At 43.8% G+C, this 20,290-nt stretch overlaps 1 protein-coding gene across 1 annotated transcript in view; it reads right to left on the reverse strand.

Moving 5' to 3' along the window:
- Positions 1 to 465: 465 nt before the first annotated feature.
- The window catches only part of LOC106564594 (xylosyltransferase 1), a 114,651-nt gene continuing 94,826 nt past the window's right edge, over positions 466 to 20,290 (reverse strand). The window contains exons 9-11 of the mRNA XM_045691150.2: positions 20,244 to 20,290; positions 8,627 to 8,960; positions 466 to 4,219 (exon numbers count right to left, since the gene is read on the reverse strand). The exon at positions 20,244 to 20,290 is cut by the window's right edge and continues 149 nt beyond it. Of these exons, the coding sequence (XP_045547106.1) occupies positions 3,882 to 4,219; positions 8,627 to 8,960; positions 20,244 to 20,290 (719 nt within the window). The 3' untranslated portion in view covers positions 466 to 3,881. The remainder of the gene's footprint in view (positions 4,220 to 8,626; positions 8,961 to 20,243) is intronic.

A 20,290-nucleotide genomic window follows, 5' to 3' on the forward strand; every position in this document is an offset into this window, starting at 1 on the left:
GGTTTGTTTTATATCTACACACGGTAGCCTGCCTCTGAGACATATGGTACAGTATTTTTTAAGGCCTGAACTCTCTCCACTCTCTGTCAATAGGCTGAAAACAGAAGAATTGCCATATGCATAGTGTATGTGTTTCTGGTGCTCAACAGCTGATGATGGCAGGTTGATTCTTCAGTTAAGTCATGGAAAACATGTGGAAGCAACTTCAAGTCATTAAACAAATACTTAGAGGGTGAAGCTAAGGTGATCATTAAACAACTGTGGGAATGACTTAACTGTTTGACCATGCTATCACTTTAATTATGGTGTAATTTATGCTTTGTTTCCATAGTAAAATGAAATTATGGCTACTTAAACGTACATAAATAATTAAGAAGGACATGTGTTACAAGGATTTCGTGACAACTGTCATGTCATAAACTTGAAGTGTTTAAGCATAAAAATCCACACAATAATGAGACAAGATTTCGAGAGAGCTCTTTTATTTCAAAAAGCAGTCAGAGAAAAATGTACCAACAAAAAAAAAAAATCCACAAAAATGTAAAAGCGAAAGACAAGAAGGCATGGTATTTACAACAGCGGACATCTTTTTTGGTGTTACAGATTCATCAAATCACATCGACTAACTCTTGGTGCTCTTCTTTCACTTTTTGTGGAAAGTAAAAACGACCATAACAATTGAATGTTCATAGATGGACAGAAGGTTTTAAGAGTCCCCCAGGCAGGAGTATAGATAGATAGCTAAGGCACAGAGTTTCCCCCTGAATCTTTAGGAAACTTTGACGTTTCCCCAGAAACTTCGGGAAACGTTGAGTTCAGAGAAGTTTGTGCAACAGTTGCTCAACAATACATTCCAGCAGAGAGAACAACAATCTGTCATGATATTCTCTGAAAGGCAAAGAATAATATTAAAAGCTTTACCCAATTCTGAGTTAGTCCTTACTTCTTAGATCTGTCCAAAACATTGAAACAGGTTATGTACCTAAAATCCCTCTGTGCCCAACTAGCAACAAGTAACACTAGCTATCTGTTCTTCTTTTACTATAATTCCACTTCATAATCTTTCCACACTGCATCAGTATTTACATAGAATGAGTTTGAAACATGAGTTTCAATACAAAATATTTATGTACATTTTCTTCATTTTTGTAACAAAATAGGACTTTTAAATCGAGTAACATATTTCAATTCACTTCTCGAGAATGATAATTGAACTTTTGAACAATGGGCAAAGTATTCGTCAATTTAAGTATTCGTTTCAATGTGACAATGGCATTGCCAGTAAAAGGAAGTCAGGGTCATATCTGTATCTAGCTGTTATGTTATTAGCTAGCTAGCTAATACAGAGAAATAGTAATGGCGTCTTTTTGTAGGCACTAAATCCGCCATGGTTTGTTGGACAAAGCCTATGGGAAAATGAATGGCATTTTTGTAGGGTTTTTAGATAAACACTGAAAATAAGGTCTGTGGTAAACACAGGCTTTGTAGATCTTACACGTTTTGATCTAGGAGATAATCTTCATCAGCTAACGTCACTATGTGAACATTGATGCATTTATGTAATTTTAAAAAAGGACATAAAGTCTTCATAATTCATAAAGGTCATAATAACTGACTAATATTATCTCATAGAACAAAACGTATAAGATCTCCTAAACCTGTGTTTACCACAGACCTTATTTTCAGTGTTTATCCCAAAACCCTATTCTTTCCCCATAGGAAAGGCTGAAAGAACCAGAGGTAACTCACTTCTGTGATTTAGCACTAGAAGCTGGCGAGCCCTACATAGGCAAAATTGCCCTTCTTTGTAACCATGGCAACAACACACAACAGTTCAAGTTTGACTGACAGGACTGACACTTATTAGGATCGATACATCCAACAAGGTCCAAGGTGAACTTGGGCCATTGATTAACTCACTAATGATCGTTGATGAGCCCTGGTGAAAACATTCACTTAGCACGTTTGACTGCCAAATCATGTTGACAATCACAGATTGGATTCTAAATTGGGACCAAATTAGGTTGTGAGGAGAATTGAGTTGAAGCCAAACAAACGAAACGGCAGATCGTAGTTACCCTTCATTGTGGTTGGAGAAGGGGGCACTGTGCTATAGGCTATGTTTGAACTGTGGTAAACTGAGAGATAGTCTTGATGGCAGCAAAAGTACTCAGCATGTAGTAGAACAGGTGAAAACCAAAGTTGCCTGGGCCCAATCCAACAGTTCCTTGATCAAGATACAAGATATATTCACTATTTGTTTCCATTTTTGCCACAGCATGAACAGCATCATCAATCACTAACATCCTGGTACTGACACGGAACCGAGTAGGAAATGTAACATCACCACGACATGACTTCAACACACATTTTGGAGAGTTTTTGGAGTGTTTCTGTCTTTTTTTTTGTTTACTTCTCTGTTTGGGGAGGTTGTCAGGAGGAAGCTGACCCTTCTGTGACCTTTCTGTGACCTTTCAGTCCTGGGTGCTTCCCCGTGTGATGAAGACTTGGCAAACAGTCAACGAAAGAACCAAGACAGGAAGAGCTATTCAGACCGGACAACACGGACACACAGGCGGGCATTAGGTTCGTTGCGCCCAAAAAGGTATTCAGGTTCATTGGGGCATTGGCCTTTGTAAATAAAGGCAGTTTCTCTTTACAAAAAAATATTTATCGAGCTGCCAAAGCAGCGTTGTAGTCATTTAGTCATTGACTAAAAATATTCTGTATTTATATAAACTTATAAATAAATAGCAACTTGTGGACAACTCCATTCACTCGACAATAACTTTGAGACATATTCTGTTTCATACTTGCAACATAAACTGTCGTTAAAAACAAATTAACAAAAATTCTTAGAAAAGGAAATGAAAAAATAAGCTTCAGAATTTCTGTTTTCTTGCGAAAGCACAGCTGATATACTTTCATTTCAAGTTTCAGGCTGTCCAGTACGGAGTGATATTAGTGCCAATAGAAACTGAATCTAGTTTCAATCATTCATGAATTGAATTCAACTTCTACTGGCACTAATGCCACTCCATAGTCCAGTCACACCCACACACCTTTTTCCTGTTCAGGCACTGAAAGTCAATATGTAGTGCTGTGCCATAGTAACTTTGTCAGTCATACGCAAAGATTGAGGCAAGGAATTTTGCTTTTTTTTTTAAAGATACATCTTCGCGACACCCTCCGAGGTTGCGGTTCAGTCTATCTCCCTACATGTAGGCCAAACCAACCTTGAGAAGCAGGCCTCGTATTCACAAAGCACCTCAGAGTAGAAGTGCTGATCTAGGATCAGGTCCCGCCCTGTCTATATAATCATATTCATTATGATTTAAAAGATAAAACTGATTCTACATCAGCACTCCTGCTCTGAGACGCTTTGTGAATACGGGCCCAGAACTTGGTCCACTACCAGTGTCGACTATCCTGTTCCACCCGAACACTGACTTCTGACTGACTTCACAATCGCTCTTTCATTTAGCAGCAGACTAGGCGGCCTTACTAGGTGCTTGGCAAAGCAACATTTGTCTCTACGTCGGACACAGCATAAATCACAGTAAACTCAGCGATGAGATGAAAATAAATACATTGGGAAACAGAAAACGGCAAAGCCGGCAAAAACCCCAAAGAGGAACACTTCAGGAGTCTGAAACTTGCACGACACCACAAAACCTTCCCCAGACATTCTCTTCCTCTTCAACGTTCCTACAACCTCCAACCAACCTTAAAAAAACACAACTTCCGTTTTTTTCTCTTCTTATCTGATCCATTACGTCGACTGAAAAAAAGAAGAAAAAAAAAGAAAAGAGATTTAAAAAATAAATTATTTAAACTTAAGACCTGCAGTGTGGCCTCCCGTCCAGCCGGAGGCGCCACTGCTACCTGATGCGCCCGTCGGCGTGCGGCGGGACCAGCTGGGACTTGGGGTCGGGGCTGAGCGAGCTCCAGGGGGTCTTGGCGCAGGTCTGCATGACGGGGCAGGATGTTCCAGGTCCCCCTGTCATGGAGGTGGAACACACGTCCCCAGCCTCCCACATCGCACCCACCAGGCCGTCTACCCAGTGCTCCAAGGCGGGGCCAGTCAGGGCGGCGTTGCGCTTAGCCTGCTCCACCTGGCCCAGGTGTACAGGGATGTTGAGCACGGGGTTGAGGCCATGGAAGCTCTGCTCCATATAACTGTTCTTGGCTGGTCCGTTGTGGAGCTTCAGCGTGTCCTCTGGGGGGGGGGGGGGGGAGTGAGCGGGAGAGCGAGAGAGAGATGAAGAGAGAGATGAAGCAAGAGAAAGAGGGGGACAAAATGGATTGTTCATGTTTTATGGTGAGACTGTCCTGGAGATAGTGTTCATAAATGGATTGTTAATGTTTTATGGTGAGACTGTCCTGGAGATAGTGTTCATAAATGGATTGTTCATGTTTTATGGTGAGACTGTCCTGGAGATAGTGTTCATAAATGGATTGTTAATGTTTTATGGTGAGACTGTCCTGGAGATAGTGTTCATAAATGGATTGTTCATGATTTATGGTGAGACTGTCCTGGAGATAGTGTTCATAAATGGATTGTTCATGATTTATGGTGAGACTGTCCTGGAGATAGTGTTCATAAATGGATTGTTCATGTTTTATGGTGAGACTGTCCTGGAGATAGTGTTCATAAATGGATTGTTCATGTTTTATGGTGAGACTGTCCTGGAGATAGTGTTCATAAATGGATTGTTCATGATTTATGGTGAGACTGTCCTGGAGATAGTGTTCATAAATGGATTGTTCATGATTTATGGTGAGACTGTCCTGGAGATAGTGTTCATAAATGAGCAGGTAAACAGACAGAGTCATCAATGGGGAATCTAAGTAGGAAAATCAGTAGAACCACTTTGACTTGATTGTGTTGCCCTAAAGGGTGGAATGGAACTGTGAACTAATTTGATGAGACCAAACGTTGTGTTACTGGTTAATTACATGCTATTGATTTCTCTAGGGTAAGCCTAAGCCACAGAGTGGGAGACTGCACCAAGTGTCTCAATGACTGCACTTAGTGTCTCTTTATGAAGCCATTGGAAGCTAGGGGGCAGACAGGACTATCTTCTCATACGCCATACATTTATAAGCCCCTTCATACCCTCAAAAGATAAAATAATTGCCTAAGCCACAAATTGGTAAAACAACGACTGTTCCTCGTGTCTTTTTATAAAGCCATTGGAAGCTAGGGGGCAGAGGCGAGACGAGACCATTACCTCATCCCTAAAACTCCTCCACCCTGAAGGTAAAGCTGTACATTCCTCAGTGCTCCTAACACCGGGGCGCTTGCCGTCCCTCCTCAGCCTGGCTATTGTACGCTAGCCCATCTCTCCTCTCCTCTCTCTCTCTGCCAGTGCCGGGTTCGCACCCTGCCATTAGCCGCTAGCGAGTTCACGGGCTAGCGACAGAGATGCAGTCAGACACCCGGTTGTTCTGCCAAGCTTGCCACTGCCCGGTGCCAACTACCGCCTTTACTGTGGCAGCGGTGTGTGTGTGGTGCCAGTGTGTGTGTGTGTGTGTGAGGGCCCAGGGTGCCAGCGCTAAGCCAGGGCAACAACAAAAAACACACCATAAAGGCTACGTGTAATAGAAAGATCTGGAGATATTCAGGGTTGTAAATCTGTATGGCAAGGCTAGAGGCTGTTAGAGCAGGTGGAGTGGAGGGTGGAGAGGAGGCCAAGGCTGCAGGATTACTGTGCCACCACGACCTTCAGGACTATGGGATCTAAGGACATCTAACCCCATCATACAGGAGCAGGAGCTGTAAGGCTGCTTTCCCAGACACTAAAAAGGATTCTCAATTGAAAGTGCTTCTTTGTCCAGGACCAGACTTAATCTGTGTCTGGGAAACTAGCCCATAAAGGTTTTATCCTAAGTACTGTCTCAATGGATAACTACTGTACTGTAGTTCATATAAGGCTGTTTGATACTGAAGCTCACAGGTTTCCATAGTTTCTATGCTGCAGTGGATCTAGTTTAGGACTACTGTTTGCACTATGGGCCAACTGGGCTATTTTAACCACTCAAGCTGACCCAAAAAGTTTAGTGTAAAACAATCTAAAGTAGAGCTCAGTGTCGCCTCACTTGGGTAATAAAACATTTCAGCAACAGTATAACCTCAGAGAGCATAACAGTAGGTTTCATGATTATCTTCCATAAATAGTGGAGAAAGGCAGTCCATTTACCCTCAGCTCCAATGCTAAAGTCTTTGGGAGTGAATTTAGCATTTGCTAGCATGTGCTGGTACAGAGTTTGGAGTTTGAGGGGAAGTGGAGTTAATCAATTTTCTGTTCACATCAACCGGGATTTACAACTGAGAGAAAAGCAAACAAGCGATCTATCAAACAAACAAAAACACTCATGAACATTTGATGAATATTTTAGATTCCTCTCTCCTCACTCTCACACATGGCCCCAAACCCCACAGCGTGTCAGGGCAAAGCCTGATAACTTGTATTTGTTGACTCTGTTCATAATTAAAAATGGTCTTCAGTGCGATTATAAAACAGGTCGGGCTGTGAATATGCCACCACACTGAGGTTAGCATTTCAACTCTCGGGTGACTTTCACAGCAGCTGATTACTCTAGCTAAAACAATAGGGGTCCTGGTCCCTTATAGTTAACACAGGCAGATTGATTTAATTGTGTAATTGTGTTCCTCGGCGTGATATGGAGGTGTTTAACATACTGTTTAGTATGTATGAGAAACACTGAGGGTGATTACGGTTGACTTGGTGACAAACAACTGGGGCTTCCAACGGCTCAGAGGGTTGATTAGAAAGAGCATCGTAAACACAGCAGGGCCTCATGGGAAATGTGCTTTTGTGTTTGTGTGTGTATCCATGATAGGCCTATAACATGACAAGACATACTGCATCAATTATATCACATACATCACAGACTGACACTCATGTGACTTGTAGACCTGAACTATATACAGTAAGGGAAAAAAGTATTTGATCCCCTGCTGATTTTGTACGTTTGCCCACTGACAAAGAAATGATCAGTCTATAATTTTAATGATAGGTTTATTTGAACAGTGAGAGACAGAATAACAACAAAACAATCCCGAAAAATGCATGTCAGAAATGTTATAAAATGATTTGCATTTTAATGAGGGAAATAAGTATTTGACCCCCTCTCAATCAGAAAGATTTCTGGCTCCCAGGTGTCTTTTATACAGGTAACGAGCTGAGATTAGGAGCACACTCTTAAAGGGAGTGCTCCTAATCTCAGTTTGTTACCTGTATAAAAGACACCTGTCCACAGAAGCAATCAATCAATCAGATTCCAAACTCTCCACTATGGCCAAGACCAAAGAGCTCTCCAAGGATGTCAGGGACAAGACCTACACAAGGCTGGAATGGGCTACAAGCAGCTTGGTGAGAAGATGACAACAGTTGGTGCGATTATTTGCAAATGGAAGAAACACAAAAGAACTGTCAATCTCCCTTGGCCTGGGGCTCCATGCAAGACCTCACCTCGTGGATTTGCAATGATCATGAGAGCGGTGAGGAATCAGCCCAGAACTACACGGGAGGATCTTGTCAATGATCTCAAGGCAGCTGGGACCATAGTCACCAAGAAAACAATTGGTAACACACTACGCCGTGAAGGACTGAAATCCTGCAGCGCCCGCAAGGTCCCCCTGCTCAAGAAAGCACATATACATGCCCGTCTGAAGTTTGCCAATGAACATCTGAATGATTCAGAGGACAACTGGTTGAAAGTGTTGTGGTCAGATGAGACCAAAATGGAGCTCTTTGGCATCAACTCAACTCGCCATGTTTGGAGGAGGAGGAATGCTGCCTATGACCCCAAGAACACCATCCCCACCGTCAAACATGGAGGTGGAAACATTATGCTTTGGGGGTGTTTTTCTGCTAAGGGGACAGGACAACTTCACCGCATCAAAGGGACGATGGACGGGGCCATGTACCGTCAAATCTTGGGTGAGAACCTCCTTCCCTCAGCCAGGGCATTGAAAATGGGTCGTGGATGGGTATTCCAGCATGACAATGACCCAAAACACACGGCCAAGGCAACAAAGGAGTGGCTCAAGAAGAAGCACATTAAGGTCCTGGAGTGGCCTAGCCAGTCTCCAGACCTTAATCCCATAGAAAATCTGTGGAGGGAGCTGAAGGTTCGAGTTGCCAAACGTCAGCCTCGAAACCTTAATGACTTGGAGAAGATCTGCAAAGAGGAGTGGGACAAAATCCCTCCTGAGATGTGTGCAAACCTGGTGGCCAACTACAAGAAACGTCTGACCTCTGTGATTGCCAACAAGGGTTTTGCCACCAAGTACTAAGTCATGTTTTGCAGAGGGGTCGAATACCTATTTCCCTCATTAAAATGCAAATCATTTTATAACATTTTTGACATGCGTTTTTTCTGGATTTTTTGTTGTTATTCTCTCTCACTGTTCAAATAAACCTACCATTAAAATTGTAGACTGATCATTTCTTTGTCAGTGGGCAAACGTACAAAATCAGCAGGGGATCAAATACTTTTTCCCCTCACTGTATAGGCCTATCTCTTACCTTGCCGTACAGGCTAGTGCTTGTTATAAGCCAGTGGTGTGTGTGTGTGTTTGTGGCTGTACTCTTACCTTGTCTTATAGGCTGATGCTTCATATAAGCCAGCGGACTAATCAGAAACCTCGTCTCGGCCACGGGGCTCCAGTGATGCAACACCCGTATGGTCCACACCCCAGGCCTGAGAGGCTGATTCAGGGGAGGTCTGTAGTGGGTGTACTCTGCGCTGGCGTCGATCAGGATATCGTAGGTGGCAGCGATGACGTTGGTGGGGTCAATCCACACCACGGTGACGGTCACGTTTGGGCCCTTGGACCACCGCTGCATCCCGACTGTCTCGTCCATGGGACCCATCAGACCACCGAAGTTACGGAACATGCGCTCTTTGGCATCCCACTCTGTGCCGATCTGAGAGAGGGATGGAGGAAGGGACGGAGGGGGGAAGGAGAGAAAAGGGAGTGTGTAATTAATTCACTAGATCTGAAATGTCCAACCGTATAATGTATTTCATGCATACTTTGCATACAACATTAACTGAGGCAAATGAAGAACAGAAAAATAGGCTGAATGTGAATTCGTCTCTACACTGTAATGTCATGGGAAATTGTAGTTGTGATATAATATGTATCCCACACCATTTATACAACCATCATGGATTATGTCTACTGTATAGACTAGTGATTTCCGGTGTGTACAGATGTGGGATCTTAATTTGATCACCCAGGTTTAAAAAAGCTTTCCACTGACATTTTCAGACTTGATTTTCCCTTAGGAATAATGCTGTAGCAAACTGGTTCAAATTAAGATCCTACATCTGTATACTAGTCTCACTTCATCTGTAATGTCAGCATTGGTGTGCAGCTTCAAACATTAGTACAGCCATTATCTATCATGTCTACAGTAGTGCATTATGTGATTTCCAGTATGTCTCATAAGGCTTTATGTAGACTTTCTATGTGTATAGGCTTATATAGGATTTCCAGTAAGTCTACGTAAGATAGTCTCAGCTGATGTGTAATGTGAGTGTTGGTTTGCAGCTTCCTGTGTGATCGATAGACAGGCCGACTGAGGCAGCAGTGTATATGTTGAGTGAAGAGTGAACACCTTGACTAACCCTCTGGGGGGCTGGGGATCAATCTATAACAACACAGACAGAGACATGGAGAGAGAGACATAGAGAGAGAGACATAGAGAGAGAGAGAGAGAGAGAGAGAGAGAGAGAGAGAGAGAGAGCAGGAGAAATAGAGACTTAGACAGACAGACAGACAGACAGACAGACAGACAGACAGACAGACAGACAGACAGACAGACAGACAGACAGACAGACAGACAGACAGACAGACAGACAGACAGACAGAGACAGACAGACAGACAGACAGACAGAGAAAGAGAGATGGGAAGATGAAAAGCCCTAACTCTATTTAATGCGGGTAAGACTATTGCTGGAGGGAAGAGAGAGAGGTGAGAGATGAATAACTTAGATACTGAGAGAAAGAGAGGGAGAGAGAAATAGAGAGAGATGGAGAATACAGGCAGAGAGAGAGCATGATGATATAAACTGACTATACAAAACAGACTGACCAGGCTAATCCAGGTCAAAGCTATGATCCCTTATTGATGTCATTTGTTAAATCCACTTCAATTAGTGTAGATGAAGGGGAGGAGACGGGTTAAATAATCATTTTTAAGCCTTGAGACAATTGAGACAGGGATTGTGTTTGCGTGCCATGCAGAGGGTGAATGGGCAAGACAAAAGCTTGAAGTGCCTTTGAACGGGGTATGCAATTAGGTGCCAGGGACACCGGTTTGTGTCAAGAACTGCAACGCTGATGGGTTTTTCACGCTCCACAGTTTCCCATGTGTATCAAGAATGGTTCACCACCCAAAGGACATCCAGCCAACTTGACACAAATGTGGGAAGCATTGGAGTCAACATGAGCCAGCATCCTAATGGAACGCTTTCGACACCTTGTAGAGTCCATGCCCTGACAAATTCAGGCTGTTTCTAATCTTAGGTGTTCTTAATGTTTGGTATACTGTACTCAGAGAGAGGACTATATATAGCGAGATGGACGGACAGAGAGTGAAGGAGGACAGAGAGAAAGAGGATAAAAAGAGAGTAAGAGATTAATCTAAGGCGCTTGTAGAAACGTGAGGAGGGAAGATGATGAGGGATGATGAGGAATGATGATGAGGAGGGATGATGAGGAGGGAAGATGATGAGGGATGATGAGGAATGATGATGAGGAGGGATGATGAGGGATGATGATGAGGAAGAAAGATGACGATGAGGAGAGATGATGATGAGGAGGGATGATGAGGATGAGGGATGATGAGGAGGGAGGATGAGGGATGATGAGGAGGGATGATGAGGAGGGATGGTGAAGGCTTGAGGATACGATCATCTTTACACCCAGTGATTAACACCAGACCACAGATCAATGGGCTGACTGGAACACTCCACTCAATATTAGGCCGACTGAGAAATGAGTCTATACATTATAAATAGACTCAACCTCCACAGAGAAATTAGTGGTGTGGTGTGGTGTGGTGTGGTGTGGTGTGTGTGTGTGTGTGTGTGTGTGTGTGTGTGTGTGTGTGTGTGTGTGTGTGTGTGTGTGTGTGTGTGTGTGTGTGTGTGTGTGTGTGTGTGTGCGTGCGTGCGTGCGTGCGTGCGTGCGTGCGTTTTGTACTTTGTAAAGTGAGTTTTGTAAAGTGATGGACTTTGGTAATTACATTTTGTTATTTAACTGACCTCTATTCTCTCTATCAAAACTAGATTTTCCTTGTGTGTCTGTGTGTATGCGTGTGTGTATGTGTGTGTATGTGTTTTCACACTGCCTGAGCCATAAGTGGATCTTGCCAGCCTGTGATACACTTCCGTAATTCAATTTTGTAATTCAACTGACCTCTATTTTCTCAACCAAAATGATATTTTCCTTGTGTTTGTGTGTATATGTGTGTGTTTGTGGTTGTGTGTTTGGTTGTGTGTATGTGTGTGTGTGTATGTGTGTTTTCACACTGCCTGAGCCATAAGTGGATCTTGCCAGCCTGTGATGCACTTCCGTAATTCAATTTTGTAATTCAACTGACCTGTATTTTCTCAACCAAAATGATATTTTCCTTGTGGTTGTGTGTGTGTTTGTGGTTGTGTTTGTGGTTGTGTGTGTGTGTGTGTGTGTGTGTGTGTGTGTGGGTGTGTGGGTGTGTGTGGTTGTGTGCATGTGTGTGTGTTTCACAATGTCTGCAACAACAACTAAAGGATATTGCCCTGCCTCCCTTCAATTCAATTCACCTCAATTTAGTGTGCAAAATTGGTACCCTTCAACTCAATAATGTTTCCGACCCCTATTTTCTCTACCAAACTACTACTTTCCATGTTAGTATCCTCAACATCCTTAACTAGAATGTCTATCAGCAGTGCTGTTCATTCGCTGCAGGTCTGGAAGAGTATCCCTCATGCTAATTCATTATAATCTATTCTACTCTTATTGATTCTATTCTATTTTTTTCTATTCTATTTCAGTCTATTTGAAGTGTTTTCCTCACTGGCATATCACACCATATACATCACATTGATTGTCAGTGGTCTGATTGTAGGCCACAGACTGAAATCAAAAGCGTATTGACTGAGGAAATGTCACTTTAACCCTCTGGCTGCAGACTACTGCCTCCCGACTCTAAATAGTTTTGTGAGAAATCTGGGTAAGGTACTATGGGCATAGATAACATTGGACTTCAGTAATGGTTTTGGCTCAATTCTATTTCAACTCCATCAATTCAGGAAGTGAATGGAAATGCAATATTCTCATTGAAAATGAATCATACTTTTCATATCTTGAATTGGAATTTGAGTGAATCTCCTGAAGCGACTGTATTCTGGTTCAAACTGTCACTGGAGAGAGGAGACAAACAGTAACACACAGCTACAAATCCACAGTTCATTGAGTGTACGACCATATTGACCACCTGAGAACCGGGAGACGGTCAAACAGGGATTAACCTCAGACCCACTTCAGGTTCATCCGATGACCTCCGACCTTTTCTCTACACTTCACTTCAAACCCTGGTCCAACACCTCAGCTTGTTTTAGTTTATGATCTTAACTCACACTTTACTTAGTGACGGCACAGTAGTACTGCTGCTACCAGCCACCCCTGTCCTTCACTGCTGATCTGGCAACCCTGGAGTCAAACACAGTCAGCTTGTGGCTTGTGTGACCTAAATTCACACTTAGAGCACAAGTAGTAGGCTACTAGGCTACCATCCAGCCTCTCTTCTTTACCTTTGATCTGGCAACCCTAACTCAAGACCCGGCAAGACCCTTCCTCACTTTAAACCTGTGGCAACTGTTGCTCAAGATCTGGAAACCATCACTGGTTCCTGAGTCAAACCCCTCATCCTGTAGCATGCATCCCGTTTTCATTCCCTCGCTCTACCTATTACCCCTCCCTTCCTCCCTCTCCATAGATCTTAATTGACAAACATAGCTGGCATCCTTACCCTCGTCCTCTATCTCAAGCTGTCCCAGGGGAGTGCTCCGGGGCCTGGGCCTAGCTTCATTCAACACCTGCTTTTCATTACCTCCATACACAAAGACTGACACTAATAAGGCCCAGAACCCAACAGAACCCTGGGGGCCTTTGTCTGTTTCGCACACACACACACACACACACACACACACACACACACACACACACACACACACACACACACACACACACACACACACACACACACACACACACACACACACACACACACACACACACACACACAGTAAAAAAAATGTTTTTTAAATCAAGACCAGATGTCGGTTGGTTGGACGTGGCTGCCCGCACCACTGCCTGATGGAAATTGACCTGTCATGTTTTATGGGGAGGTGTTTGACTCTGGCGCCAGTGAGGTTGTTGGGGTGTGGTGGAGGGGGAGAGGGATGGGGTGGGGGGTTTTTTAAGGTTGAGTTGCCAGGTCAGCAATGGTAGTACCACTGTAAGATGTGTGAGTAGAGGGCTTAAGCTACAAGATGAAGTGTTGTGCTGCTGAGGTAATGCTGGGGAGGGGGTGAGGTTGCCAGGTCAGCAGTGGAGGACAGAGGGAGGGTGACGTACTACTGAACTGTAGGTAAAGTGTTAGTAGAGGACATAAACCACAGCATTACGTGTTTGACACGGGTGCCCTCGGGGGGGAGGCAGGGTTGCCAGGTCTTAGGTTTCCAGATCAGTAGTGGACGACCGTGGGAGGGTGACGTAGCCTACTACTGTAAGTATACTGTGAGTAAAGGCAGCTACTACTGATACCTCTGTCCTGCCTGTCCTGCTTATGCAGAGTTAGAGGGAGGTAGAGGAAGAGATTGGAATGAAAGTAGATAGAGACCGTCTTGTAAAGTGATGCATGGGGTATGGTTAGAGGGACGTGGAGAGAGAGATTATAGGTAAGAGGGACAGAATGTGCTGCCTCCACAGTTTATGGTACAAGTTGAAAGGAGGCAGAGGGAGAAATTCTAGGTGGTAGGAGGGAGAGACCTTGTAAAGTCATACATGATATACAGACCTACCGGACTACATAGGAAACTACTACCACCGCTACAACTGTAGTCTGTTAGTAGGGTGGCAGTCTGTCATCTATCCCTCACTTATTTAGGAGAGTTGTTGGAAGCAAGTCTATTAAGACCACTGTGGAGAGGTAGAGAGCAATGTTAGAGAGCAATGCCAGTAAAAATTGGGTAGAGAGAGAGAGAGTTTACAGATGGAAGGAAAAGGATGTGTTTTAAAGTTGTGCTGCAGATATGGTTTATCTGCCTGACAGACATTCGCAACAGTCAACTATAACTGCTTAGCTCTGTCATGTCCGTCTATCTGTCCTCTGGCTGCCTGACTGACTGACTGACAGACTGACAGTCATTGTAGCTAAGCAACCGACAGAAACTCCTTTGCGATGCTGAGGACTCAGATAAAGTCGTGCCAGTGTCGGTCTGCTGTCACTCACAACTCCTTAGACTAGAACGCCTCAGAGGCTTCCCTGTGCCCATGACTGCCTCACAGTCGAGGGTCGCTTCGGAACTGTTACAAAGGTCAATAGGTCAAAGGTCAAGAGTAAAAGGTCAGATTCACCCCGACTTATCACCTCAGAGTGCTCAGAGGGAACTCATACGAGGACATCAACTGACATTTCAGAGGGTTCTGCTTGACAGTGTGAAAACCAGAAAAAAAGATCACTCTCATCCACTCACTCAACTCCCCCGTGGCTCAGTTGGTAGAGCATGGTGTGTGCAATGCCAGGGTTGTGGGTTTGATTCCCACAGGGGGCCAGTACAAAAAAAAATATGCATGAAATGAAATGTATGCATTCACTACTGTAAGTTGCTCTGGATAAGAGCGTCTGCTAAATGACTCAAATGTAATAAACAGAAAAGTGCTCACTAAGACATAGCGGATGTTAGAGAACGTCCTTAGAAATAGGGTCATTATTTATATTAACATAACTACGCTATCAGGAAGCCGTTCTGGTATGAAGGTGAGTAGTCTACTTTTCATTAGTAAACAACAAATAAGCAGCCGGTGACGCGCTAATCCACATAAAATTTGATGAATTCAATCAATTTACATTTTACAAGGCTATTACCGATCCTGTGTTTAATGCCTGTCGCCAATGTGTGTGTGTGTCTGTGTACTCTCTGCAAGGTTGCCATAGCGATAAATATAGCTAAGGTCACCATGAACTATATATCTGATCTAGCCAATCATATTTTATACAACATGCTTCTCTGTGCCAGGCATTTCAGGGCTTTTATATACTACTAACACAGAGGTCATTGTTTGACTAAGTGGCTGGATAACTGCTGGGCACTCTAGTCTAAATGACAGGGGCTGCTGAATGACTGTGAATGTTATGTGAACATTACGTAAAAGTTGTAGCCTACAACCTCGATACAATGTACCTCAGTTATGGTCAGACTGACTGACCATGATGTTGTCCATTGACTGGATAATGAATGGTTGAATACAATCAATACAGAAGCAGGTGATAGAAATGGATCTGCTGAACGACTACAATGTGAATGTTACCTCAACGTTACGCAACCCACAAAATGACATGTTACCTCAGCAAATGTTCTCAATTGACTATGTGAACTTTCCTCCACTTCTAAATGGGATGAGTGCGATATTTCTCAGAGATAAGATAAACGACAATAGGCTGGGTATCAGTCAAGCAAGACATGAGAAGTTTGATGATATGTGTCCTAGGCTACCACGCAAAGGCACTATGGATTTTTCCTGGTTGACACTGACAGTGATATCACAACTTAAGTCTTCTACCTGCCTTCTCGATGCTATCCCCACCATCTTCTTAAAAACAGTCTTTAATTGCATATCTGAAGAGGTGTAAGCTATTGTCAATCACTCCCTGTTCACAGGCACTTTCCCCATTGCACTAAAAAAAGCTATTATGAAACCCCTTCTGAAGAAAGGTCATCTAGATTCTTCAGCTCTTAGCAATTTTCTGCCAATCTCCAACCTTCCATTCTTAAGCAAAATTCTGGAGAAATTGGTATTTGAAACAGCTAAAATGATTTTTTAAGTGCCAACTGTATTTTTGAAAAACTACACTGCACAGAGACAGCCTTAGTTTTAAAGTGGTAAATGATCTTAAGAGCCAACACAGATGTCAAACAGCTCACTGTCCTTGTCCTCTTAGATTTAAGTGCTGCATTCAAATCAAATCAAATTTTATTTGTCACATACACATGGTTAGCAGGTGTTAATGCAAGTGTAGCAAAATGCTTGTACTTCTAGTTCCGACCATGCAGTAATATCTAACAAGTAATTTACCAATTCCACAACAACTACCTTGTACACACAAGTGTAAAGGAATGAATACGAATATGTACATAAAAATATATAAATGAGTGATGGCCGAACGGCGTAGGCAAGATGTAATAGATGGTATGGAGCACAGTATATACATATGAGATGAGTATTGTAGGGTATGAAAACATATAAAGCGGCATTGTTTTAAGGTGGCTAGTGATACATTACATCAGGATGGCAAGATGCAGTAGATGGTATAGAGTACAGTATATACATATGAAATGAGTAATGTAGGTTATGAAAACATTATATAAAGTGGCATTGTTTAAAGTGGCTAGTGATACATCTAATTACATCAAGATGGCAAGATGCAGTAGATGGTATGGCGTACAGTATATACATATGAGATGAATAATGTAGGTTATGTAAACATGATCTAATATAAATAATATAAAGTGGCAAGTGATAAATTGATTACATCAATTTTCCCATTATTAAAGTGGCTTGAGTTGAGTCAGTATGTTGGCAGCAGCCACTCAATGTTAGTGATGGCTGTTTAACAGTCTGATGGCCTTGGGATAGAAGCTGTTTTTCAGTCTCTCGGTTCCAGCTTTGATGCACCTGTACTGACCTCGCCTTCTGGATGTTAGCGGGGTGAACAGGCAGTGGCTCGGGTGGTTGCTGTCCTTGATGATCTTTTTGGCCTTCCTGTGACATCGGGTGGTGTAGGTGTCCTGGAGGGCAGGTAGTTTGCACCCGGTGATGAGTTGTGCAGACCTCACTACCCTCTGGAGAGCCTTCCGGTTATGGGCGGAGCAGCTGCCGTACCAGGCGGTGATACAGCCCGACAGGATGCTCTCGATTGTGCATCTGTAAAGGTTTGTGAGTGTTTTTGGTGACAAGCCGAATTTCTTCAGCCTCCTGAGGTTGAAGAGGCGCTGCTGCGCCTTCTTCACCACGCTGTCTGTATGGGTGGACCATTTCAGTTTGTCCGTGATGTTTATGCCGAGAAACTTAAAACTCTCCACCCTCTCCACTACTGTCCCGTCGATGTGGATAGGGGGCTGCTCCCTCTGCTGTTTCCTGAAGTCCAAGATCATCTCTTTTGTTTTGTTGACATTGAGTGAGAGGTTATTTCCTGACACCACACTCCGAGGGCCCTCACCTCCTCCCTGTAGGCCGTCTCGTCGTTGTTGGTAATCAGGCCTACCACTATAGGGTCGTCTGCAAACTTGATGATTGAGTTGGATGCGTGCATGGCCACGCAGTCGTGGGTGAACAGGGAGTACAGGAGAGGGCTGAGAACGCACCCTTGTGGGGACCCAGTGTTGAGGATCAGCGGGGTGGAGATGTTGTTACCTACCCTCACCACCTGGGGGCGGCCCGTCAGGAAGTCCAGGACCCAGTTGCACAACACTGTTGTCCATTATGTCCTTCTGGACAGACTGGAGAGGTAGGTTGGGCCTCTCCAGTCCAGTTCTAAATTGGTTTAGGACCTATTTAACCTATTTAACTCAGAGAAAATACATATCACATGTGAGATTTCACATGGTTTGATTTTGGGTCCAGTACTGTTCAGTTTATATATGTTACCCCTTGGCAGAAAGCACAGCATTGATTTCACTGCTACGCAGACGATACACAACTTTACATTTCTGCGTCACCAGAGAATTTTAGCTCCACGGATAAATTAGACTGTATTAGTGATTTAAACTCTTAGATGGCTCACAACTTCCTCCAGCTAAATCAAGACATGACCGAGGTACTTATTGTTGGAGCCAAAGCAGAGTGAAAGAATCTGGCCGCACATTTTCATTTACGGGCAATAAAGATGAAACACTAGGTAAAAAACCTAGGTGTTATTTTAGATTCTGAAATCAATTTGGAATCACACAATAGGAATGTGACCAAAATAGCTTTTCACCACCCGAGGAACATTGCCAACGTGCGTCCGTTTCTATCTCAGGCTGATAGAGACGCTCATCCATGCTTTTTATTACAAGCAGGCTTGTTTACTGTGTAGCTCTCCTGTCTGTGTCACGCCCTGATCTGTTTCATCTGTCCTTGTGATTGTCTCCACCCCCTCCAGGTGTCGCTTATTTTCCCCAGTGTATTTATCCCTGTGTTTCCTGTCTCTCTGTGCCAGTTCGTCTTGTATGTTTCCAAGTCAACCAGCGGTTTTCCCGTTCTCCTGCTTTTTGCATTCTCCTTTTTCTAGTCCTCCCGGTTTTGACCCTTGCCTGTTTCTGGACTTTGTACCTGCCTGCCTGACCATTCTGCCTGCCTTGACCACGAGCCTGCCTGCCACTCTGTACCTCCTGGACTCTGATCTGGTTTTGACCTTTTGCCTGTCCACGACCATTCTCTTGACTACCCCTTTGGATTAATAAACATTGTAAGACTCCAACCATCTGCCTCCTGTGTCTGCATTTGGGTGTTGCCTTGTTCCTTGATAGTCTGGTCTATGCAAGAAAGCCATTGGTCAACTGCAAAACATCCAGAATGCTGCAGCACGGGTACTGACCAAGACCAGACGGAGAGCATTCTTTACACAGGTTTTAAGGTCTCTGCAATTGCTGCCTGTGAGTTTTAGAATTCATTTTAAAATCATTCTATTGGTTTTTAAATCAATCCACGATTGTGCACCCCAATACATGCCAGAAATGATTTTAAGTTATGTACCCAGTAGGTCCCTCAGGTCCTCTGGCACTGTCCTTTTAACTATCCCAAAGTCTAGGACCAAGAGGAATGGAGAGACAGCCTTTAGTTATTATGCCCCCAGCCTCTGGAATAGCCTGCCAGAGAACCTGAGAGGGGCCGAAACTGTGGACACATTTAAAAGAGCTCTTAAAACACACCTCTTTTATCCTCCTATGTTTGCTGTGTAGTAAATATTTCTGTTTTTATTTTCATTGTTTTTATTCATTTTTTTTCTGTGAACCACATTGTGTTGCATTCCATGTCTGAAATGTGCTGTAGAAATAAAGCTTGATTTGGGGGCAGCGTCTACTGAAAGAGTGTAAATATTATGTGACTGTTAGAAGAAAATTGCATAAATGTTACAACTCCAACCCAAAAAACAGTGTGTCAGTTACCTCAGCGAACTGTAGCCTGGTGAAGCTACTGTATATAAGGTGAGTCTACTTCTAAAAGATGACTGTCACGCCCTGATCTGTTTCACCTGTCTTTGTGCTTGTCTCCACCCCCACTCCAGGCATCGTCCATCTTCCCCATTATCCCCTGTGTATTTATACCTGTGTTCTGTTTGTCTGTTGCCAGTTCGTCTTGTCTTACCAGTGTGCTTTCCAGTCTTCCTGTTTCTCAAGTTCTGTTTCCTAGTTTTTCCCGGCTCTGACCATTCTGCCTGACATCTGTACCTGCCTGACTCTGACCTGATTACGAACCTCTGCCTGCCCTGACCCCGAGCCTGCACCTGCCTGACTCTGACCTGATTACAAACCTCTGCCTGCCCTGACCCCAAGCCTGCACCTGCCTGACTCTGACCTGATTACAAACCTCTGCTTGCCCTGACCCCAAGCCTGCACCTGCCTGACTCTGACCTGATTACAAACCTCTGCCTGCCCTGACTCCAAGCCTGCACCTGCCTGACTCTGACCTGATTACAAACCTCTGCCTGCCCTGACCCCGAGGCTGCCTGCCATCCTGTACCTGCCTGACTCTGATCACGAACCTCTGCTTGTCCTCAACCTGCCCTTTGCCTGCCCCGTCTTTCTAATAAATGATCTGAGAACTGCACTATCTGCCTCCTGTGTCTACATCTGTGTCATACCCTGAGTCGTGATATTACAGTGTTACTGTTCTGGGAATGTTATGTGAACATTACCTAAACGTTATACAACCAAAAAAGAACGATAGTTACCTCAGCGAACTGCAGCCTGGTGAAGGTGCTGGGCGGGGAAGCCACCT

This window comes from Salmo salar, chromosome 12, assembly GCF_965601325.2.
Source record: "Salmo salar chromosome 12, fSalSal1, whole genome shotgun sequence".
Classification (NCBI taxonomy): Eukaryota; Metazoa; Chordata; class Actinopteri; order Salmoniformes; family Salmonidae; genus Salmo; species Salmo salar.